At 43.2% G+C, this 24,936-nt stretch overlaps 1 protein-coding gene across 2 annotated transcripts; it reads right to left on the reverse strand.

Annotated features, from left to right (window-relative positions):
• Positions 1–6,060: 6,060 nt before the first annotated feature.
• On the reverse strand, positions 6,061–24,417 carry MGST3 (microsomal glutathione S-transferase 3). Of its 2 annotated transcripts, none has more exons than XM_030848232.3 (6): positions 24,228–24,417; positions 11,443–11,566; positions 10,247–10,320; positions 9,336–9,393; positions 7,011–7,083; positions 6,061–6,306 (listed from the first exon to the last, which is right to left on the reverse strand). In XM_030848232.3, the coding sequence occupies exons 2-6, from the start codon at positions 11,557–11,559 to the stop codon at positions 6,170–6,172; spliced, it is 459 nt and encodes a 152-aa protein (XP_030704092.1). In that variant the 5' UTR covers positions 11,560–11,566; positions 24,228–24,417; the 3' UTR covers positions 6,061–6,169. The 2 variants fall into 2 exon arrangements, with proteins under 2 accessions (XP_030704092.1, XP_030704093.1); XM_030848233.2 differs by having other exon boundaries at positions 24,097–24,237.
• Between the last annotated feature and the right edge of the window lie 519 nt (positions 24,418–24,936).

Below are 24,936 nucleotides of genomic sequence, written 5' to 3' on the forward strand. Positions count from 1 at the left end.
GTGTGCTGCAACTACTGAAGCCTGCACGCCTAGAGCCCATGCTCCGCAACAACAGAAGCCACCACAATGAGAAGCCTGCACACCACAAGAAAGAGTAGCCCCCATTTGCCGCAACTAGAGAAAGCCTGTGCAGCAGTGAAGACCCAACGCAGACCAAAAAAAAAAAAAAAAAAAACCACACAGAAAGAGAAACGAGGAAAAAAAATGATTACACGGAGACTAAACAACACGCTCCAAAAAAACCCAATGGGTCAACAATGAAATCAAAGAAGAAATTTAAAAAATACCTTGAGACAACTGACAATGAAAACACAACTAAACAAAATCTATGGGATGCAGCAAAAGCAGTCCTAAGAGGGAAGTTCATAGCAATACAGGCCTTAATCAAAAAACAGAAAAATCTCAAACAACCTAACCTACCACCTAAAAGAATTAGAAAAGGAACAAACAAAACCTAAAGTCAGCAGAATGAAGGAAATAATAAAGATCAAAGAGTAAATAAATAAAATAGAGAGTAAAAAACAATAGAAAAAAATCAAATCAAGAGCATGTTGCTTTTTTTTTTTTGGCTGAGTTGGGTCTTCATTGCTGCACACAGACTTTCTCTAGTTGTGGTGAGCAGGGGCTACTCTTCGTTGCGGTGCACAGGTTTCTCATTGCAGTGGTACCTCTTGTTGTGGAGCATGGGCTCAGTAGTTGCAGCATGTGGGCTCTAGGGTGCACAGGCTTCAGTAGTTGTGGTGTGGGGGCTGTAGAGTGCAGGCTAAGTAGTTGTGGCACATGGGCTTAGTTGCTCCGCGGCATGTGGGATCTTCCCGGACCAGGGATCGAACCCATGTCCCCTGCATTGGCAGGCAGATTCTTAACCACTGCATCACCAGGGAAGTCCCAAGAGCATGTTTTTTGAAAAAATAAAATTGATAAACCTCTGGGCAGGCTCACCAAGATGAAAAGAAAGAAGATCCAAATAAAATAAATGAAAGAAGAGAAATAACAACTGATACCACAGAAATATTAAAAACCATAAGAGAATACTATGAACAATTATATGTCAACAAATTGAACAACCTAGAAGAAATAGACAAGTTTCTAGAAACATAGAGCCCACCAAAACTGAATCAAGAAGGAGTAGATAATTTGCACAGACCAATCACTAATCTGCAATTTAAAAAACTCCCTGCAAAGAAAAGTCCAGGACCAGATGGCTTCACTGGAAAATTCTACCAAACATACAAAGAAGAACTTATACCAATCCTTCTCAAACTCTTCCAAAAGACTGAAGAGGAGGGAACACTCCCAAAGTCATTCTATGAAGCCATCATCACCCTGATACCAAAACCAAGGACACTAACAAAAAAGAAAACTACAGGCCAATATCTCTGATGAATATAGATGCAAAAATTCTCAACAAAAATATTAGAAAACCAAATCCTACAAAACATTAAAATGATCATACACCATGATCCCAGGGTCACAAGGATGGCTCAACATATGCAAATCAAAACAAAACAAAACTGCTTAGTTTACTTGGAAAAAGTATGCAGCTTATAGCTATCTAATCAAAAGTCAGAAGTCTTTTCTATTGGCATAGAGAAACCAGGTGAACTATTAATTTATAGTCCAGTTACAAGCATAATTTATCCTTCAGTGTTGGTCACATGAAAATATTAACATCATAGTAATACTTCTTTGTTTATTCAAAGTATATGTAATCTAATATGTACATATATTTCCCATTACCTGTTGGAGCTCATGCAATATAATCTATTGTAAAGTTTTCTTTGGTTCAACTTTTCCTTTGTTTCAATGGGATAAGCCTTAAAACTTTTCCATAAAATAAATTACTTCTCCCGATACGATTTGATTTTAAAAAATACACAAGTCATTTGATGTGACACACCACATCAACAAAAGAAAAGACAAAAACCACATGATCATTTCAATAGACACAGAAAAAGCAATTGATAAAATTCAACATCCATTCATGATAAAACCTCTTACCAAAGTGGGTATAGAGGGAACATATCTCAACACAATTAACAGTGAACATAATACTCAGTGGTGAAAAGCTGAAAGCCTTCCTGCTAAAATCTGGAACAAGAGAAGGATGCCCACTTCTGTTCAACATAGTACTGGAAATCCTTGCCACAGCAATCAGAAAAGAAAATGATATAAAAGGTATCCAAATTGGAAGGGAAGAGGTAAAATTGTCATTACATGCAGATAACATGATACTATATTTAGAAAATCCTAAAGATGCCACATAAAAACTACTAGAACTGATAAAACGAATTCAGCAAGGTAGCAGGATACAAGATTAACATACAGAAATTGGTTGCATTTCTTTACGCTAACAGTGAAATATCAGAAAAGGAAAGTAAGAAAAAAGTCCCTTTTAAAATCACATTTAAAAAATACATAGGAATAAACCTGACCAAGGAGGTGAAAGATTTATATCTGAGAACTGTAAAACCTTGATAAAGGAAACTGAAGATGATTCAAAGAAATGGAAAGTTATCCCATGCTCTTGGATTGGAAGAATTTGTATTGTTAAAGTGGCCACACTACCCAAAGCAATCTACAGATTTAATGTGATCCCTATCAAATTACCCATGATATTTTTCACAGAACTAGAACAAATTATCCTAAAATTTATATGGAACCATGAAAGACCCAGATTGCCAAAGCAATCCTGAGGAAAAAGAACAAAGCTGGAGGCATGACCCTCTCAGACTTCAGACAATACTACAAAGCTACAGTAATCAGAACAGCATGGTATTGGCACAAAAACAAACATGGATCAGTGGAACAGAACAGAGAGACCAGAAATAAACCCACACACCCACAGTCAATTAACCTTTGACAAAGGAGGCAAGAATATACAGTGGAGAAAAGACAGTCTCTTCAGCAAATGGTGTTGGGAAAGTTGGAAAACTGCATGTAAATCAATGAAGTTAGAACACTCCTTCACACCATACACAAAAATAAACTCAAAAGGGCTTAAAGACTTAAATATAAGACATTACACCATAAAACTCCGAGAAGAGAACATAGGCAAAACATTCTCTGATATTAAATCATAGCAATGTTTTCTTAGGTCAGTCTGCCAAGGCAATAGAAATAAAAGCAAAATAAACAAATGGGACCTAATCAAACTTACCAGCTTTTGCACAGCAAAGGAAACCATAAAGTGACAAGACAACCTATAGACGGGGAGAAAATATTTGCAAACGATGCGACCCACAAGGGCTTAATTTCCAAAATATACAAACAGCTCATACAGCTCAATAACCAGAAAAACAAAACCCAATCAGAAAATGGGCAGAAGATATAAACAGACATTTCTCCAAAGAAGACATACAGATGGCTAACAGACACATAAAAAAAAGCTCAACACTGCTAATTAGCAATGGATTAGAAAAATGCAAATCAAAATTACAGTGAGGTATCACCTCACACTGGTCAGAATGGCCATCATCGAAAAGTCTACAAATAATAAATGCTGGAGAGGGTGTGAAGAAATGGGAACCCTTCTACACTGTTGGTGGGAATGTAAATTGGTACAGCCACTATGGAGAACAGTATGGAGGCTCCTTAAACAACTAAAAATAGAGTTGCCATGTGATCCAGCAGTCCCACTCCTGAGCATATATTTGGAGAAAACCATACTTCGAAAAGATACATGCACCCCAATGTTCATAGAAGCACTATTTACAATAGCCAAGACATGGAAGCAATCTAAATGTCCATTGACAGATGAATGGATAAAGAAGATGTGGTGTGTGTGTGTGTGTGTGTGTGTATAATGGAATATTACTCAGGTATGAAAAAAATGAAATAATGCCATTTGCAGCAACATGGATGGATATAGAGATTATCATACTAAGTGAAATAAGTCAGACAAAGACATATCAAATAATATCACTTATATGTGGAATCTAAAAAATGATACAAATGAACTTATTTATAAAACAAATACATTCACAGACATAGAAAACAAACTTATGGTTTCCAAAGGGGAAAGGGGATGGGGGAGGGATAAGTTAGGAATTTGGGCTTAGCAGATACAAACTATATGTAAAATAGATAAGCAACAAGGACCTACTGTATAGCACAGGGAACTGTATTCAATACCTTGTAATAAACTATAATGGAAAAGAATCTGAAAAGAATATATATATATACATGAAACTGAATTACTTTGCTGTATACCAGAAACTAACACAACATTGTAAATCAACTATACTTCAATTTTAAAAAAAGAACCTTATACAGTAAGTATTATCATTATCCTCAACCTACAGCTGGGCAAATGGAGGCTTAGGGAGGCTAATAAACTCAAGGGCATATAGCTACCTGCGGGGGGGGGGGATACTTGAGGTTCAGTATGGAGCAACGGTAGACTGGTATGGTTCTCTAATTTCCACCTGTAACAGAACTCAGAATGTGTTTTTCCATAGAAATAAACTGACTCTTTGGAATGTACCCTGTGGAACAGTGGTGAGTGGAAGCAGTACTTATGCCCTTTTTTTTTTTCCTCCATGAGACCAGGGAATTTAATAGAAACTAGCTTGCCAGGCAGGGTTATTCTCTATGGCATTGATACAAACTGGATTCTGCCCAGCCCTTGCATGCCCTGGAAGTGTGTTGGTGGAGGAAACAGGGAAATGAAAAGGCAGAGCTCTGGGTTCCCCACTTCAACCACAGCACCCTTTCATGTGTTGGGTTCCTTATAAAACTTCCTTTGGGCCTATTCTATAATAGCAAAATGACAAAGATGGATCATATTACTTTGAAAAGCATACCCTGTTAAGACTTCAAACAAAGTGAAAACCCAACTTTGTCTCCATGTCTCCCCTGCCCTGCTTCACTGATGCCTCCTATACTCTGATGAGAAAAGAAACCTTAACAAGTTCTCCAATCTCTTTAGGTGCATTTCTTATCAAACCAAAAAGGCAAAAATCAAAATAAAATCAACCCAAACCACAACCCTAGCTTATTACAAATTTTTAATTATATTATCTTTCTTTTTAAGTCAGGAACAAAAAAACCATACTATTCATCACCACCATCATTTCATAAAGGGACATTTTAATGTAAAAAAGAATACAAGTTAAAGCTTTATGAAAACAGTCCTCATTTTTCTTATTTTGCTCTCCACTGGTGAAAATTTCTCATGAACCAACACTGATCTAGTCCAGCTTTTTCATCCAATGCCCTGAGGACTCCAGGCAGTCACCTGGCCAAAGCTGACCATCTTCAATTGCTGACCAGGGCATTCTATCCTTAAATGTTTCAGCTCCTCAAAGTGGTAGTGGGGTACAATGGAAAAAGCATGGATTTGAGAGTCAGGCCTGGGTTCAAATCCTATCTAATCCTCAAAGGCTACTGAACACTTGAAATGTGGTTAGAGCAACTAAAGAGCTGATATTTTTGTTTGTTTTATTTATATAGTATAGCATAAATTTAAATGTAAATTGTCCTATGTGGCTAGTGGCTGTACTGGAAAGCACAGATCTAGACACTATTACGGTCAAGTAGTTTAGGGCCACATTCATTTCTGGAACAGCCATCTCATTCTGCCAACTCGCATTGTTCTCCAAGTCAGCTAAAACCTTTTAAGTCTTCCATATTTTGTTGCTAAGGGTGTCCTTCCCCATTTGTACCTATGCAATCAGATCTTTGCATCCAAATGCAGGAAATTAGATTCATCTCTATTAAGTTTCATAACCTTAAATTTAGTCTATCATTTCAGTTTTTAAGCATTAGAAGCAATCTTCAATCGAGATTTTTAAAAAATCCTATTGTTATCCTATGTATTAGCAGTAAAAGACTGCTAGCAGTAAAAGACTTTCTTCGAGCCCCAGTTTTTCACTGCTGTGGCCTGACTATGAACATATTTCCACAATTAGACCTTTTTGTAGCTCACACATTAAGTAAACATCCTCTGGCAGGGTGAGAAGGGGTGCTTAATACCTGTGGCCCCTCTCTCATCTACTAGGAACAGGCTACTTATATTTTAGATAAAGACTCAAAAAAAAATAAGTGATAGAGTCAGGGTTAGGTATGAGGCTGACGCCAGGTAAGTTTTTATTTAGGGGAAAAAAAAAGTCACTGAAAATAAAAGTCACTCAAAATGAATGAGAGTTTCAAAACACCCTATAACTCTTTAATGGCAGCTTTTGCACCCACTGCTCAAGCCAGTTCTAACCCAACCAAGATGCTGGAAAGCAGAGCACACAGAGGTGCCCATCAGGCCAATGAGGGCGATGAAGCTCAGGGCTCCCCGTTTCCGCTTTCTAGGTTCTAAAAAAGAGGAAAGAGCAGAAGTTACTGGGGGTGTTCCACAGTGACAATGCTGTCAACATCCACCAGCCATTCTGTCAAGGCACCTGGAGCTGTACGTTAGACCATCTAGTCTTAGGAGGTCAACCAGCTCTTCAGCCTAAGCTGTCAGTATGGCAGATACTGCACGCAAAGTCGTGTGCCACAACAGTATTGAACTTTAAAACACATTATGGGATAATAATTAGAGCACCTTTGCTCCAGGATCTTTTGGAGTTTTCCCTCTCCCAAGAGGTAAGGACAGCCAGAAGAATCTCTTCCCCCTTCTCTCAGGCACACCATTTATAGCACTGATTAGGAGCAGGGCATCTGGGCTCAGACTGCCTGGGTTTGAATCCTGACTTTCCAGTTTACACTTAGTAGCTCTGTGATCTAGAGTCTTAATCTTTCTCAGCCTCAGTTTCCTCATCTATAAAATAATATTATCTATGTCATAGAATTGTTGTAAGGCTAAACAGCATATGCAAAGTTCTTAGAACAGCAATTGACACACTGAAAATGCAAAATGCGCTTTGTTACTATTCAAAGGTTAATAAAAAGAAAGAAGATAACAGATCTTTCACCTAAATATCAAGTTACTTTCCCTTAAAGCCCTGCTAAACAGGATAATATAGTAGTATAAGATTCTAAATTTGTTTCCTTGACAGATGTCAATATGTCCTTACCTCCTGTGTAATAGCCATAAGCATAAAGAACTCGTCCAACAATCCAGGCCAAGCCCAAGCCAGAAACTACACGCTAAAATAAAAGGGCTCCGTTAGTTATTTGCATGAAAGAAACAGGCAGAATTTTATTAACATCTAGGATTGATTACACAATGTTTTAACAAAAAGTTAACAGTTTCATGGATATAGTAAAATACTCCCTACCAAAGTCAGGGTAGAATGAAGTTGTTTCAGTCAGGAAAATCAAAGCGCTGTGATCCTTCTATGAACTGCTCAGAGACCTGGGAGGTGACTGCTGGCCTTCTCCTAGGTAGGTGGGATGGGAGGAACCTCCCGGCCTGCCCCAGGGGACTCAGTGTGCTAGAGCGCAGGGGAAGGAGAGGCAGGCCTGGGGGTCACAGAGTAAGCCAGGAGAGGAAGCCCACTGAAAGGCAGGACTAGGGGAGGAGCCCTGCGGACAGGAGATGGACTGCGCACTCCACAGCTGTGTGCTGCTTCGTCTCAGCCAGGTCCCCCCTGGGAGGGCTCTGAGGGGCTGTGCTGCGGCCCACGCATAGGCATGGGGCTCCACTAGAAACAGTCGGGGGAGTGTGTCATGTTGTGAATCCCAGAACATGTGGTGTTGGAGGGGAAAGTCTCCCCATTCCCAACACCCTTGGGAAGAGAGAGTGAAAACTCATGCGAGATGGGAAATCCTTCCATTTGGACACCCTACTGGGGTGACGAACCCATTTGGTCTAAAGGAGACAGGGGAGAGGAAGAGAGAGGGTGTGTGAGGACGTGAGTCACTGTGCGTCACTGTCCCCAACTGTCTTTTCAATTTAGCAGTGGCATCAGTGGGGGTGAGGTTCCTACTTTATGATTTTTATTTGTCTTTTGTGATGATTTAATGGAAGTTAAGTATCAGTAGGAGAATGAAACAACTATAAATAAACCCCCAGGCACACAAGTCACTATCTAGAAGCTCTGTAGTTTCTGCCTGGTCTCTCTTTAAAGTCGCATAATTACCGTCAACCCGGGAACAATATCAGGTGCTTGTCTTCAGAGTAGTCTTAGAGTATTTCCAAGAACTAAGCACAAGGAATGGGATCTAGGGGAGTGGGACAGCAATGGGGCTGGGGTGGACATCAGGTGACACCTAGAGAGACCAGCTAGTCTGTTTAGACCAGCTAGCCTAGTTACTTGCTAGGATTGGGGTTCTTTAGAGGCACAGGAAAGAAATATCTTCTCTAAGAGAGTAGCAGAATTTTCTTTGAAACAAATACAAGACTTTGAGGTCATGAACTATAGATGTGCCATTCTGGCAGCTGACAAAGAAAGCACAAGGCCATTCAGGTACAGACCAGAGGCTTATGAAAGTCTCAGAACCAGAAATGTGGGGTGCCAGCACTCCGGTCTGAACTCAGTGGAGGGGAAACCTGGGCCCTGGAAAGGAAACACTTTCTGTGTAAGGCAAGACCCCAGTGGCAACTAATCAGGCTCAGATAAACTTGCTTTATTTAGATAAGGTGTAGTGCAGACCAAACCTAAGGCTCACAAGGGCTTTAGCGGCCCACAAGGCCCCGAGGTCCACCCTCACCTCCAGCCCTCACCTCCTGCTCACCACTGAAGCCGCCCTACTCACTGTGCACCACACAGACCGGCCAGGCTCCTGCCCCAGGGCTTCGCCCTTGCTCGTCTGCTGCCTGGAGGTGTCTGGAGACATCTGCAGCACCTGCTCCCTCACTTACTGCTTAAGTGTCACCTTCGCAACAAGGCGCTCCTCCTGACTGCCCCACTCAGCACTGTCCCCCCCCAGTCCCCAGGCACTCCCTTTCCACCATCCCTGCTTTTGCTTCCTCTGTGGGGCGCATCACCTTCTAACATGCTACGCGATGTCCTTGAATTGCTTTTTGTCTGCGACCCCCAACTAAGAGTCAGCTCCACGAAACCAGGAGTCTTTGCCTGTTTTGTTCACTGCAGTAACTTCCGGTGTCCAGGAAATGTTCGTTGCATGAATAATATGGCAAAGGAAAACTCAATGGACATGAACCTCCTAGGATCAGAGAGACCTGGGTTCAAATTCTGATTCATCTACTCTGTAGCTATTTGATCTTGAGAAAGTTACATAGTATCCAAGAGGTTTCTCCTTATCTGTAAAAAAACAGGAAAAATGCTGCCTACTTTAAGGAACTTTGTAAGAAGTAACTGAAATTCTTTTAAATACATGGTGCATAGACATTGAACATGTTCATTAAATTTTCATTTCCTCTTCCCTCCTGAATGGCTCAGTGAATTAAATCTATTCAATCTAATTAGATGAACCCCCTCCCCGGAAAAACTTACTGGGTGGTAAACACCTCCGACAGCTAGAAAAAATAAGAAGGGAGGGTACACTTCCAACCTGGAATAGATAAAAAAAAAAAGGGTTTTTTTTCCTTTTAAGTGCTCTATATAAGTATGTCTACGTAAAACAAAGAACCCTTTACATTCTTACTTGCCAAGTTAGAAACTTGAGAATAAAAATAAACATTGACCAGAGGCAGAAGGCCTGACCACTAAGATCCACCTTCTTTTGCTCTGCTTGGGATTAGATTAGAGGTAACTCAGAACACAGTGAATCAAAGACCTCAAATCTAACAAACTGATGAGGCGAATTAGAGTAGATTTCCTTGCAGAGCTCAAAGCCTCTCACCCGCTAGGCTGAGAGATTCAGTATCAGTTTAGAGTGAACTTGCTGCAAATACCGCAGAAGAGTAATGCAGCATTAAATTCATATTTGAAAAGGGCATTGGGGGAGGGATGAAGTGGGAGTTTGGGTTTAGCAGGTGCAAGCTATTATATATAGAATGGATAAACAACAAGGTCCTACTGTATAGCACAGGGAACTATATTCAATATCCTGTAATAAACTATAATGGAAAAGAATATCAAAAAAGAATATATATATTTATAACTGAATCATTTGGCTGTACAGCAGAAATTAACAACATTGTAAATCAATTTTACTTCAATTAAAAATAAAAGAAATGGAAGAAAAAAAGAAAAGGTTATCTAGAATCCCACCATCCTAACAACTCTTAATTTTGCTTAATATTTAATCTGTTCACTTATACATTTTTAATGATACTTTTAATGAGTATTCATGATCATCATCGTTGCTATTACTCAGCAAACAGAGTACCAAGGGTTGAGGTGTTGTACAGAAAACACCCGCTCTGCAGATGTCTTGGGGGCCGGGCAGGGCCAGCACTCACGTGTTCTGGTGGGCCCGCTGAATGCAGTTGAAGAGGTGTCCGTTTTCAGGGTCAGTGCTATACATTGTAGGATACTGTTAAAACAAAGTGTGTGTGATCAAATGGTCAAGTGTAGCATTCAGTGTTGAGAGTTAAAATCAACCTTAAAGATAATGTATCCCAAAGCATCTTCTGCCATAACCTTGGTAAGATGATCATTCAGTTTCTGCTTACATGCATGTGGTGACAGAGGCCTCATTCTCAGAGGCAGATTCAATCTGTGTCTATTAATATCCAGTGACGAGAATATATGTCTGTGCCATTCAAGGGATAGAGGCAGCTTGTGCCAAATTCAGCGTTTTTGTTGACGTTATGCCATCACGGGTGGCTTTGGGATGTATTACAAGGATGCCATTGGGAAATAGCTCCTTCCCAAGAGTCAGCAAATACCACATCCTTTTAAGGTTCCCCTTAATGGGGGAACAGAAACTGAGTGTGTGAGAGTTTTAATGTGTCCATCAAAATAATAAACTAGACATGAAAACTTTAAAAGGAGCTCTAATTAGAAATTGCTCAAAAGAAGTAGACATTTAAAATTGCTCACCAGGGACAGCTTCAGTAATTATCCCTTCTAGATCAGCTAGAGCTAAAGGAAGCATTCAATAGACCTCCTCCCTATGTCTGATGTCCAGACACAGGCTAACTCAGCACCATGTGCTTCGTTTCTACTTGGGAAACAGGAAAATCACCAGAAGACATCATTTTAAAGTGGCACACCAGGAAACAACTGCTATTTAACCCCCTCCAACCCCCGTTTTTTTTTGGCCTCGCTGTGCAGCTTGTGGGATCTCAGTTCCCTAAACAGGGATCGAACCTGGGCCCTTGGCAGTGAAAACGCAGAGTCCTAACCACTGGACAGCCCGGGAATTTCCTATTTAACCCCCTTTAGAAAATAACTGTCTTCCTACCAAAGAGCTCCAGCCAAAAGCACACCTGGTCTTTTTTCAGAAGAGACAAAAGTAAAACAAGATGGAAATGACTCTCCAGAAGGGCCCCATATTTCTCGGCTTCCTCCTGCCAGACAGGTGCAGAATTTCTAATAGGAACAGGCCGGAAACTGCCACCGCTGACCACTAGCACCTCACCTTTCCCTCCACAACTGAAAACAAGTTCTTGCCACGACGAACCCACAGAGGCACCGCTGTGTTCCCACTCACCTCCACTTTGTACTTCTTGCGGGCCTTGGAAACGTTGATGGCTAGATGAGTTACCATTAGGAAGCTGGCAGCACCAGTTAGAATCACGAAACCATATTCCTTAGAGAGGACGGCCATCCTGACTCTGTGGGAGAAAGAACACATTAGGCCGCCACCTGGCACTGTGGGCTCCAAGCTGCAGGAGGCCTCAAGAGTGGGATGTTTTGTTACCAGCAAACATATCCCTACAGATCAAAAAGAGGCGTGAGCGATCTGGTGGTTCTAAGAGGTAGAGATATTACTGTATACCGATATTACTGTATACCACCCAACAGAATTAAAAAATGATTCAAGTCTGCAATATACACACAGAAAAGTTCACGATCACATTGTATATTCTCTTTTGCGCCTGAGTTCTTTTGATCAACATCGCATGTATGAGATTTATCTAAACCACTGCAGTAGTCATTGCTATTGGATGGTCTGGCCACTAAAAACCACAATTTAAAAAAATATTTAGCAAGGCAAAATGCTAAAAGATATACTAAGTTACACAGAGAGAGAGAGAGACAGAGAGAGAGAGAGAGAGAGAGAAAGAAAGAGAGAGGGAAAGAGAAAGAAACAGGATATAGTCAGTAAGTACACAGTGATTCCAAGTTTTTCGCTTGTATGTCTGTTGGCATCGGGGACACTCAGGGCAGGAACCCTAGGGCCTCCCTTGGATCCTGAGACACGTGCTGGTACAGCAGCAGAAATATCACACTGGTAGGGAAGGGATCAGTTATAGTTCTTTGAAAGCCAGAGCAAGGCTCTGGGCAGCTCTTGGAGAACCCAGATTCTTCATCAAATTAATGCTTCAAAACTAACCCCATGATGTGTTCTAGTGTCTGCAATGCAGCTTATTTTGAAATGCATCAAAAAATGATGACGCAAGCTAATATAGCAAAATATTAATGCTAGAACCTGGGTGGTAGCTATATGGATGTTCACTATACAATTCTTCCAACTTTTCTGCATGTTTGAAAAATTTCATATGAAATGTTTGGAGAAAAAGCTCATATCAGCATTTTTCAGTGTTCAGCAATTTCAGCTCTTTTAGCTCTTGTTCTGCTCCAGGAGGAAAGAAGAAAGAAGGAAAGAAACAGACTGGAGATCAAGGAGAGGAAAACCTGCTGGGTGGGAAGAAGCCCTAATAAATTCAGAGTAAGTTAGTGCTGCCCTCCAGTCTCTCTGAGCACTGATCACCAGATGTCTGAAGGGTCAGAGCACGGCAGGACACAGAGAAATAGCTACAATGCTTCCAGAGATCCTTAGCTGCTGTCCCATCACGTGTATGGCTGCCACAGGCCAACAGCTCCTGTGTGTTTAAAATTTCCATCCCTGGGAATTCCCTGGTGGTCCAGTAGTTAGGACTCCGCGATCCCACTGCAGGGGACACAGGTTCGATCCCTGGTCAGGGAACTAAGATCCCGCATGCCACATGGCGTGGCCAAAGAAAAAAAAATTCCACCCCTAAAACTGTTTGGCTGCAATCTCTCCTGAAAGCCTGGGAAGGTTACCCTGCTCCAAAATGTTTTAGCCATCCTCACAAACAACCCAACAAGATGCTAATATCCCTATTTTCCAAAGAGCACCCAGAGGTTAAGTAATATTCCCAAGGTCTAAAAGAGAAAGTATCCGATTTGGGATTCAAATTTAGGTTCCAATTCAGTTCCAATGTCCCCTTTCAATCCCACTTGATGATTTAGAGCTGAACTGACATTGGGATCACAGAATCTTTCTCAGTGTGGAATTTGGGGCCAGCAAACAGGTCAGTTCTTTAAAAGTAAGCTTCCCTTAGGTCTGCAAAATAACATTTGGAACCAAAATCCTAAAACCTGCCCATCCCCAACCATGTTTCACGATAATTCCCGTTAGTTTCCCCTGCCATATTCTTTCTTTACCTGGAGCTGCTTGTGGAGGGGCACCCAGCATTCCCTCCTCCGGGACAGGGGACACACACACTGGAAAGGGCCATCCCCAGGACTCAGCATGGGAATCACCTCCAGGTCAGCCTCTCCTGGGCCATCTTGTGTGGCTGTGCAGAGCAAGGAGTCTTTGGCTGCCTTCCAAGCTTCCCTGCCCTCATTCTCTTTTAGAATTAGTCCTTTCCAGAGTTTAGAAAATCAGCTTGGGGAGGAAGCTTTGGTAGTAGTTATTAAAACAAAAATATGGGGTGAATACTGAACACCTCTTTGAAAATAAATAAATATGACTACCTGATATCCCTGGAGTTCAACCCATCTGGGCCAAACAGGCAACTGAAAATGGAGCTGTCTCTAACTTTGTCAAAAGCCGCCTGTTTAAGAACGATACAATTAAGCATATCTGGTTTAGGTCAAAGTGTGCAAGTTGAAAGTCTGTTCAGACCTCACCTTTAGACAGGCGACTAGGCTCTCACACAGCCTGGGGTCACCTTGTGTTGGTGCAGACTTTTCAGCTCATTTTTCATCTCCCCCCAAATCCCATAAGCTCCATTTTACAGAAAAGGAAATGGAGGCTCAGGTAGAGAGATGAGGGCAGAGCTAAGACCAGAGCAGGTTTTAGAATTCTTCCCCAAATACTCCAGCTAGCCCAGGCAAAACATTAGGTGGCTCGGTCACTGGCCTCTGTTTTTCTGGCCCGTAAGGATTTGGGTAGGAGAAGCTAGGTGGCAGGACAGAGAAGTATCTTTGGAGTAGATGTTTCTGTTGCAGGCAATGAACACTCAGAAAGGCAACCGCTTAAAAACCTGCAATTAGAAATTAATGTTTACTACTGACCTCCTCTTCCAAAGTATAAATGCAACCTGGGAGGTTACACTCTTAGGCAGTCACACCCTAGTGAAAGTGACTCTCTTGACACTTTGCTATGGTGATAGGTACTGAGGGGAAAAGAATCTAGGTGAGGGCAAGCAGAGCCAGGAACAAGACCTTTGAAGGACAGAGGATTTACAGTAAGGGAGACCCACAGTCCGATGCTAAAATGGGTAGTGTGCAAAGGACAGTGTAATTGGTCAGGAAACAGTGAGCGTACTAGGGGCGGGAGGAGAGAGGCGGCCCTCCCCAAGGCTCTCCCTGCAGGAGCCCTGGACACACCTGCATAGGTGCCGGAGCCAAGCCTGTTCAGCGCCCCCCACACACACACCTCCTTGCACTTTCACCACGTGAGGAGCCCTGCTTCACAGGCCATTGTAGCCAGCACTTCCCAGCTGGTGTGATCAGGGCTAGAACAGAGAGAGCAGCCAATTGCATCAGATACTAAGCTCCCGTGAGGGAGGGACCGTGTGTGTCCAGCATCCCCCGTGCCAAGCACAGAGCATGTGCTTATAGAAAGCTGTGGAATAAGTGAAGCAAGCTGTAAGTCCAGGTTGCTTTCAGAATGCCTCCTCTGCTCTGCACAGTGCCTGGCATAAAGTGTGTGCCTAACCCATGTCAGTTTCCTTTTTCCCTCTCAAAGCCTCTACTGAAACAATGGAAGCAACTGGATGTATGAATTCCTGGAGAAAGAGGAGATCAGAACACAGAGAAAAGCTCTGTCGCTACAGCTGCTGAAAACATAAATCCAGTAGGGACTGCAAAACGCTTAAGTCTTGTCCTTTAAGGAAAGAATCAGTTTAATTCACTTAGGGTTCAAAAAAAACTTTGTCATTTGCTGAATTCTTATTTTCTGAGGGCAAAGAGATGCACGCTCCCGCCCCGTCGTGGGTGTGGGTGCGTACATTCGCAAAAGGGGAGGCACCTCGGCTCACAGCAGCCACGTTCCAGGCAGCTCCAGCCACGCCCGAGGTTGGGCCGGTCCCGCAGCTAGCCGATAGCTCCCAGAGCACAGGCTTGAGAAGCTGATACGTGCAACACAACCTCTTTCTGACATGAGCACACATTCGGACTGCACACTATAGTTTGTTGATTACATACCTGCTCTGTGTCCCTGGCAACCCCTATATCCACCCAACAAGATAAGGTTCTTGGGGGTGGGAACTCTGCCCTAGAGTTTGCCTTCTACATGGTGATAGACACACAGCAGTCCAGTGGTCCTTTTGGAGCTGAACTTTCATGACTGGTATAGATTACTTTGTAACTCACTTGGTTGTATAATAGCACTTGTTAATTATCACGCAGTTTCCGAGGTTAGTTGCACACCAGCTGTAAAGATCAAAATTTATGATTTGTACAAATAAAAATTTATTTAGTTACTTGGTAGTATTACACGCTGCTGGGAGAAGTGTAAAACAGAACCACCTGGAGGACAGCCTGGTGGCGGGCAATATACTTTACATTGTTCATAACCTTTTGCTCATTAATTCTACTGGGAATCTATCCTGGGGTAATAATCAGGAAGGCAAACAGATTTGGTTCAAAGACATTCACTTCAGCACTATTTATAACAGCAAAAACAGAAATGGTATAGATGTCCAAACAAAGAGGACTAATTAAATAAATAATATATCTGTAAAACAGAATAGTATATAACCATTAAAACTGGTGAAACATTAAAGATGGTGAAACACTTAATATACAGCATGTTAAATTAAAAAAAAGAAAACAGAGTATATCTAGTTTTCTCAATAATAGAAAAAAATTAAAGAAGAAAATATCAAAATCATAAGCATAGCTATTTCCAGATGGCTGAATTATAGATTTTCCTTTGTACCTTTCTATAATGTGCAAAATGAGCCAATATATACCAAAAAAGTTATGTAAAAAAATGGCCTGACAATAATTAGTAATTGAGGAGACAGGAGGAATAGACAGTATGTTACAAAGGAACCAAAGAATCGGACCTGATTTTTAGCTTGAATCCTGTCACTTATCCACTATGTGCACTATAGAGACAGCCTTGCAGGTAAGTTTTGGAATCACATTGTCTGGGTTTAGAACCTGGATCTCATATTCCTAGCTGTGTGTCCTCGGGAAAATTACTCAACGTCTTTCAAGCATCCTTGGTTTCCTCACTTGTTAATTGGAGATAATCACGGCACCTACCCCACACCATATAGTTGTTGTAAAGATTAAATGGGGACACTGTCTCTAAACACCCATCAGGATGCCTGTCACATAGTAAGTACTCAATAAATGTTATATATCAGGTTATACTATGTGTGCTAATGTTCTGTTAACTGTCTCTGCCCTGATTCAGTGATAAAAGCGGATGTTCGAATACATGATGATGAGATACATTTAAGAATTTATAATTTAGAATTATCATTTTAAAATAGCAAACAAAGCTTAGAACTACATATATTCCCCTCCTTTTTGAACTCTTAATAGCCAGCCATGTTATAATCTATTATCTGAAGGGCAGGAGTATTCAGAAGGAAGCAGTCTTCTAGTACAGACTATGGAAATCAGCAAACTGCAGTCATGCAGACCCTCCCTGTAGCCAGACATGCTTATCCCCGCATGGGGCTGAGCACCCATTCATTTACTTGTTCAAGTTTATTGAGTGCCTACTATGTGCTACTCAGTGGGCCCATGCTGGGGATGAGGTGAACAAGCCAGACTTTGGTCCCTGCCCTCAGGAAGCTCATGTTTTACTGGGGGAAGCAGGCAAATAAGTAAACAAATACCCAATTCCAGATTTTTCCTTCATACCAACGATCAGAAACTGTACAAATCCCCGCAACCCCCCAAGAAAATGAAACTAAAAGGGTTGGGGAGAGGCAGAGATAGGACAGAAGTGTTTCTGTTCTGTCTTCACTTATTAGTAACTACAGAGGTGTATGTTCCTAGTTAACTGTTTCCTGGCAGGCTTGAGTCAAAATAGTTCAGTTGAGAGAACATTAAGTCGAAGGTTTAAAAGGAATTAGTTTTTCTTTTTATTTAGGAAATTCGTGTCACTTATTTAACGATAGAGATCCTTTTGGAAATGTTTTGTTTGTTTGTTTATTTTGCGGTACGCGGGCCTCTCACTGCTGTGGCCTCTCCCGTTGCGGAGCACAAGCTCCGGATGCGCAGGCTCAGCGGCCATGGCTCACAGGCCCAGCCGCTCCGCGGCATGTGGGATCTTCCCAGACCGGGGCACAAACCCGTGTCCCCTGCATCGGCAGGTGGACTCTCAACCACTGTGCCACCAGGGAAGCCCCCCAGTGGATTTTTAAAAAGCTACAAGGCACCATTGTAAAGTCTTACTTTAGAGTGATCAAGCTTGGACTTCAAATGAGGCAGTGTTGGTCTCACCCCTAGGAGGTATGCTCTATTCCAGTGCCTGAGTTAGCCACATGGAGTTTCATTATGATATTTGGCTAAGGTACTCTCCTATAGGAATGTGACTGACAGATTCACCTGGAAGCATAATTACTCCAGCGCTTATACTTCGCTCAACTTTTCCTCCAATTCCTGCTTCTGCCACCACTTGCCTTATCTCACTGGGGCAGGGGTTCCTTCAGTTACAAAAGGGTGACTCAGAGAACTTCCTGAACTACATTCAACGGAATACTCCTGGGGTAAAGCTCTCCTTCACTTATTTACTCCACTCCATCTTAGCTGCCAATAGAAATTCCCCAGGACACAATCAACACTGCACAAATGGAGCAAAAGGTAGGCTTTATCAGTTGGGCACGGGCCTCAAATAATTTATGACTTCTGAGCCATGAAGTTACAACTTATCTTCTCCTAAATGAAAATCTATCAAATGTCTTAAGGGAGAGAGGATTTCAACTTTCAGCTCTCTCTTTGCCCTCAAACAAATAAAAACCAGTGTGGACAATGGTAACCCTTACTTCCATTTGCAAGCTTGCTCCCCTCCAACTGTACTGCAATTTCTCAGCAGTCTTTTTTTTTTTTTAATGCATCAGGAATGGGACAATGCTAAAGCACTTATAGACTGGCTTGGAGCCATTCCCCAATGTTTCATTAAAATACGTATTTGGCTGCTGTATTATTAATCCAATCTTCCTTATATATGGTCCTTCATTTTATTTTATTTTAAAAATTTAGCTATTTTATTTATTTATTTTTAACTGTGTTTGGTCTTCATTGCTGCGTGAGGCTTTCTCTAGCTGCGGCGAGCGGGTGCTACTCTCCCTTGCAGTGCGCAGGCTTCTCATTGCGGTGGCGTCTCCTGTTGCAGAGCACGGGCTCTAGGTGTGCAGGCTTCAGTAGTTGTGCCACGTGGGCTCAGTAGTTGTAGCTCGCGGGCTCTAGAGCGCAGGCTCAGTAGTTGTGGCGCACAGGCTTAGTGGCTCCAGGGCATGTGGGATCTTCCCAGACAGGGCTCGAACCCATGTCCCCTGCATTGGCAGGCGGATTCTTAACCACTTTGCCACCAGGGAAGCCCCGGTCCTTTCTTTTACATGGCATTTTCATGAGAATAATACAAGGATGGTAACTTAAAGGGCTTCATCTGATCACATCAAATGGACCACCATGAGTCCCCAACACTGGGAGGTTCCAAAAACTCTGAGGTTGTGCTAGGGGTCTACTCAGCCTGTACTCTTTTAATGAGGTAGCTGTCCAGCCTCGTTTCTGCCTCCAAATGTATCTACAAAGGAATAGTCCTCAAAATTATTTCTAGGCAAGGCAGCTGAGCCCATATAAAGCTAAATGGAAGAGATATGGGAACATTATATGTATAACTGATTCACTTTGTTATAAAGCAGAAACTAACACACTATTGTAAAGCAATTATACTCTAATAAAGATGTAAAAAAAAAGCTAAATGGAGAAACTTGAGATCCTAGAGGCAAGCAGCACAAAAGTAATTCCCTGTTTCCATGATGGGAGAGAAAAAAAGGAGAGTCACAGAATTTCTTTGGGTCCATCCTACATTTTCAGAACGCCAGTCTGGTCACTTCTACAGTACACAGATGATAAAATCTGTTTGAGTGTCAAAGTCTCAAATGGCAGTGAGATTTTAAAAAGAGTACACGGGGGCTACCCTGGTGGCGCAGTGGTTAAGAATCCACCTGCCAATGCAGGGGACATGGGTTCGAGCCCTGGTCCAGGAAGATCCCACATGCCGCAGGGCAACTAAGCTTGTGCGCCACAACTACTGAGCCTGCGCTCTAGAGCCTGTGAGCCACAACTACTGAGCCTGCGCTCTAGAGCCTGTGAGCCACAACTACTGAGCCTGCGCTCTAGAGCCCACGAGCCACAACTACCGAGGCCCGCGCACCTGGAGCCCGTGCCCCGCAACAAGAGAAGCCACCGCAACGAGAAGACCACGCACCACAACGAAGAGTAGCCCCTGCTCGCCGCAACTAGAGAAAGCCTGCGCGCAGCAAGGAAGACCCAATGCAGTCAAAAACAAATAAATAAAATAAATAAATTTATTTAAAATAATTAAAAAAAGAGTACATGGACAGTTGAGAGAAGGAATAATAACCATGTGAAGAAAAATAACTATTCCCCACAATTGTTTTGCATATTCAGTAAATATCACTCCAAGGGCTAAAAATGAAAAGTTAGTTGAATAGGCAGGCCATTATTTGTCCAGCCTTGAATATTAACTCAAGTGAGGCAAACAGCAGAGGCAGGTAATAAAGTGGGTCTTTCCCGGTTTCTCATATTCTTTAATTCCTCATCAGTGTTGCTGGCAGAACACTTGGAAAGTGGAAGCACACTACAAGTTAGGGGGATGGAAGATCTGTCTTCTTAAGAGATAAATGTCCTATAAATTCAAATATATTCAATTTTATAGTTAAGTGGCCACAGCTTGGAATATAAAATATTCAAGTTCCACATGTCATTTTAATTCCAACACTCTCGTGAACTGTCAGTGCTGAGGACAACTACATTACTGCACTGGCTGAGAGCGGGAGGAGGGAGGGAAGGACCAGCTTGATGCTCAAGTCCAAGTGAACGTTTCCTGGTTACGTGGGATGAGCCTGCACTGACACAAATAAACTTTGTTAAGGCCAAATAAGCAAATAACCTGCTCTTTTCTTCTCTGGAGTCTGACTTCTGTGCGAAAAGGCACTAGACACATATGCTTAACTGAGCCTCCCCTGGGAAAAACTGGTAATTCAGCTCTTCAGGAATCTAAGAATAGTAGATTGTAAGACAGAACAAATCCTAGGTTCCCCTGTTTGTAGGATGACAAACTTTCCCAAACAGACTCTTGACCCAAAAGGCCGTATGGATGAGAGTTCCTTGATGTGCTGACCTAAAAGCCCTGAGCCACGCTGGACCATCTGGAGCCCAGCCTCCAGGGAGGTGTGATCCCAGGGACAGGCTGCAGGACATTTCCTATAGTCTGAAGGCACCAATCTCAGAGGACAGGGAAGAGAATGGGGAGAAGTTATGGGATGCAGAAGAAAATAAAAATCTTGTAACAATTCATTCAAGGGAGCTGATCTGACAAAGTCAATGCAGGACAAAGTGTTTCACCTAAATGGAATGCTCACTTTAAGTCCACATCTACCACCTTCCTCAGTAGTGCCTTAGAATGATTCCTTTCCTGATGTATCCCCTACTGAATGCTGGGTACCACGTGCAGTGCAGGGCTACAATAGTGAACAAGACTGAGAAAGAAGGTCCTGACCTTCCAGAATACAGAGTCAAATGGAGGGAGACAACTTAGGAGGATCATGAAACAGGAAGGTAACAGATTGAGCTAAGGGCTCTGAAGGATGTAACAGTGATGTGAGAGTGAGCACACAGGTAGAGAAAACAGCAAGTACACAGGCACGGAGACAGGAAAGGGGTTTACTTGTATAAGGATGAAAAGGAGACCAGTGTTGGCTGAAGGGTAGTGATATAACCTAGAGGAAGAGTGGTAGGAGAAATCAATGATTATTAATAACACATTATTAGCACATATATTACTTAATATGTGTCAAACACTAAGTAGTTCATCAATATTAACTCATTTAAGCCCTCACAGCATCCCTATGATATATTATTACTCCATTTTACAGATGAAGAAACTGAACATCAGAGAGGTTTAGTAATCTGCCCAGGGACACGCAGCTATAACAGAGAAAGCCTGGATTCACACACAGCCAGGCAGTCTGGCTCCACAGTTATGCTCTCAACCCTTGGCTGTATTGTCTCTCAATGAGGTTGGGGAGCAAGTTTGACCACACTTGACCTCTTTTGAAACTTTTCTACCTCTCCGGACCCTCTCCTGAGCATAAAATATATTAACGAGAACAGAAAGCTAATAATTTACTCCAAGTCTGTGACTGATTAAAGCCTGAGAGCTTTCTAATTGGAAGAAGAAAAAAACTTGGAAAAGGTCCAAAAAGGAACTTTTTTTTTTTTTTCCTTTTTAATGAGTGTCAGCACTGCAGTATGACAGGAGGAGAGATTACAGGGGAAAAAAATCCTCCAAACTTTCGGGCATTCGGGTTTGCAAAGGGCAAAGCAACACAAAAATTGGCACTTCATTTTTACATCACGATTTCCGTACAACCTGTCCCTTAACTGGCATTATATAGGAACTGAGGGGCAGAGTGAAACTAAGCCCTGACTTCCCAAAGAGGAAAAGAAAAATCTCTAATGAGTCACATGGACACCATTTGGATTTTCCATCACAAGAAATGTGGGTGGACTGTATGCAGTGAATTCTTAGCAGCTGCTGAACAAGTCCCCACCAGGCTACCAGCCATTCTGAATGAAGGAACTGCATAGGCTGCAGGCTCCTGCCTGAAACAGGGGTCTAACTCTTCAGGCCTGTCTGTACTTAGAATGAAGTTGTGTCACAATCATTCACATTTCTTAGGCTGGAGAAATAAAATAACACTATTAAATTAAAAAGAGTGAACTAAGTCACCAAAGTATTAGAACACATGTTCCAGTTAATAAATGGGTCGACTCTAGAAGGAACTCATAGAGTAACATGGGACGGATGATTCTAAACGCTGAACTCCTTAAAGGTATTTGCAAATGTATTTGGAAGGTAGTACAACTTCCCCATAGGAAGATAGGCACATAGACAGTGTAAGAGAGAGCGAGGGAAATGCAAAAATTCTATTTTACATAGCAGTAAACTACCTGGTAACTGCTGAATTCTTCTTTTTCAGAAGGATGGTATACTCATAAGTAGTATTAATGAAACCAGTTGTAAAAACCGTAGCAGTATATTCTTTTAAACACATATTGCTTTAAAAAACGCTAAATGGTTCATGGTCAATTGTGGTTGGCAAGGGTGATCTGAATACAGATTCAGAATATTTAAATAGAAATATAGGGAAGAATATATTTAAATATTGCTAGCTGTGCAGTAGGCACTAAATTACTCTTTGACACATTGATTTGTCATTCACTTCATTCCAGATTTCTCCACATAGGTTCAGTGTCTTTGCTATCCTCCAGGTTAAGAGGCTCCCCTTCATGGACTGTGTCTCTGCAGAACTCTAAACTGGCAGGATTAAGTCTAAATAAGGGGGAAGGCTGCCCTTCTCCAGTTTTGTTCCTTAATCTAAGGAGTCCCCTGCAGTGCCGTTTCTATGGCTGGGCGCAGTACCTCTACACAGTACCTCTGTTTTATATGTAGTAACATCATTTGCGGGGGGATTCACTTGACAAAGTTTTCTATTTCTGTAACACTGTCAGGAGGGAAGCTTTACAGAACGTCTTCCCCAGCTGAAAGTATTTGTTTGGGTTTTAGATGTAAACTTATTTAACTCTGTTAAATTTAACTCCCGTGAGAATAAACGTTCTTGATCCCCTGACTCAGATACTATGCTCTCAACACTGAATTCGTTGACCTAAACATAGTCTGTAATTTTGACCAATAACCTTGGGTGCTTCCCAGAAACTGTAGGCTCCCAGCGATCTACAGATCTCCCAAGAGATGCCCTTGCTTCCACCGACAGAGGAATCGAAGATCTGCGGCAATTCCACATGACCACGCCCAGGTCTACAGCACCTGCAAAGAGCCATATATCTGCAGAGCAGTAACTGTCCTTCCCTCCAGATCTCCCTTTCTCCAGTTAGCGGATTAAAGCCGCAAGCCCGTAGTTCTTTTCCTACCCACCCTCCTGTCTCTGCTTTCCTTTTACCTCCCTTTCCACACTCACTTGTCCCCTAAGCTACAATGTAGTGGTAAACTCGTGACTCCCAAGGAAAGTGACAGCAGAAGCCAGAACTTCGGAGAATGACTTACCAACCAGCCTCCAGCCCCTTCCACCGCCCCGCAGCTGCCCCACCGCTGTGGCCCTAGCGCTCCCTGCAGCAACACCAGATGAGGGAAATTCTCTGAAATCAACCTCAACGAAGATTCCGCCTCCTCTCCTGCTCTAAGGCAGCCGTAGGAAATGACCCACTCGTAGGTTCCAATTCAAACATACGACAAACGTTTCTATGAAACCGGAGGAAAACAAACACAATTCCCTGGGAGGCCCTCCCGGAATGTCCCTAGCAACACATGCACATCCGCAGCTGGCGCAGCGCTCGCAGGCCACTTTAAAAACCTGTGTTACCGATCAGGCCTGCACTGCCAGCTGTCCCTGCAGTGCCCTGCCCGCCCCTCCTGTGCACCAGAGATGCAGTTGGCAAGGTCAGGTGGGCTCTGGGAGGCAGAAAGAAGGAGCCCGGCGTCCGCACAGCCCAGGGAGCGGAGGAGAGAAAAGGAAGTAACTGAGGAAGGGTTGACCTTGAGAATTTCCCTGAGTTTTAGATAGCGTGGCCGGCCCAGCTTAGACGCTCCAAACCCACTACATCATGGGGAGGATGGAGGGCAAAGGGGATGGGAAGGTAGAAAGAAACCTACAGACAAGAAGGGAGAGAGAGAGCGAGTCCCTATTCAGCTTGGGATGGCCGAGATATGGGCGGTGCCCAGCGCAGGAGCTGAAATGCCTCCGAGGCCCACGCTCCTCGCTGCCCGCAGGTGCGGGGACTCACCCGGATCACCTTCGCTCGGCTGGTGCAGAACGCAGTGCGCAGCGGAACTGTAGGTGCGGCACCCTTGGCCTCTTGAAGAGTGGGGCGTGGCCCGGAGTAGTCCCCGCCCTCTCCCGGGGCAGCGCGAGGCCACGCCCTGGAGGCGGGGCTCTGGGTGTCAGAGCTGAGTATTGCTTCTGGGCCGCTGGTCTTGAGGCAGAGACTGCATTTTCTTCCTCCTCGCCGTGGTCCACAGATTTACCTCTCTTACTCCCAAATGCATTTATCTGTTCCTTTCTGCAAAGGCCCTCGTGGCCGCCTTCCTAAACTGTCCCAGCCAGTACATACTTCTCGGGCTGAGTTTGCAGCACGGTAGCACGGTAATAATTTATCCCCAGCAGAGCCACCGTAGCTTGCTTCTAGGGGCTCTGGGGTGAGGGCGGGGACACGGGTTTGCAGGGCGCGTGCGGACAAGGGGCAGGGCACCAGAGCCGGGCTGCAAGGCTGGGATGGGTGCGTTCTGGCTGCGTCTAGGGTGTGCGGGGCGCTCAGTGTCTCAGGTTGCTACAGTCGCCAAGTGAAGGGATTTAGGGATGTTAGAGCCTATTTCCCTAACTAATGTTGTTAGTTTTGCGAAGATCCGGAGGCGAGCCCTGCCCGTGTGGTGGCCGCACCCATCCTCGCCCACGCCGCCCGCTCACCGGGGTCCAGCTCTTCGGGAACTAGACCG

This window comes from Globicephala melas, chromosome 1 (assembly GCF_963455315.2).
Source record: "Globicephala melas chromosome 1, mGloMel1.2, whole genome shotgun sequence".
Taxonomy (NCBI): domain Eukaryota; kingdom Metazoa; phylum Chordata; class Mammalia; order Artiodactyla; family Delphinidae; genus Globicephala; species Globicephala melas.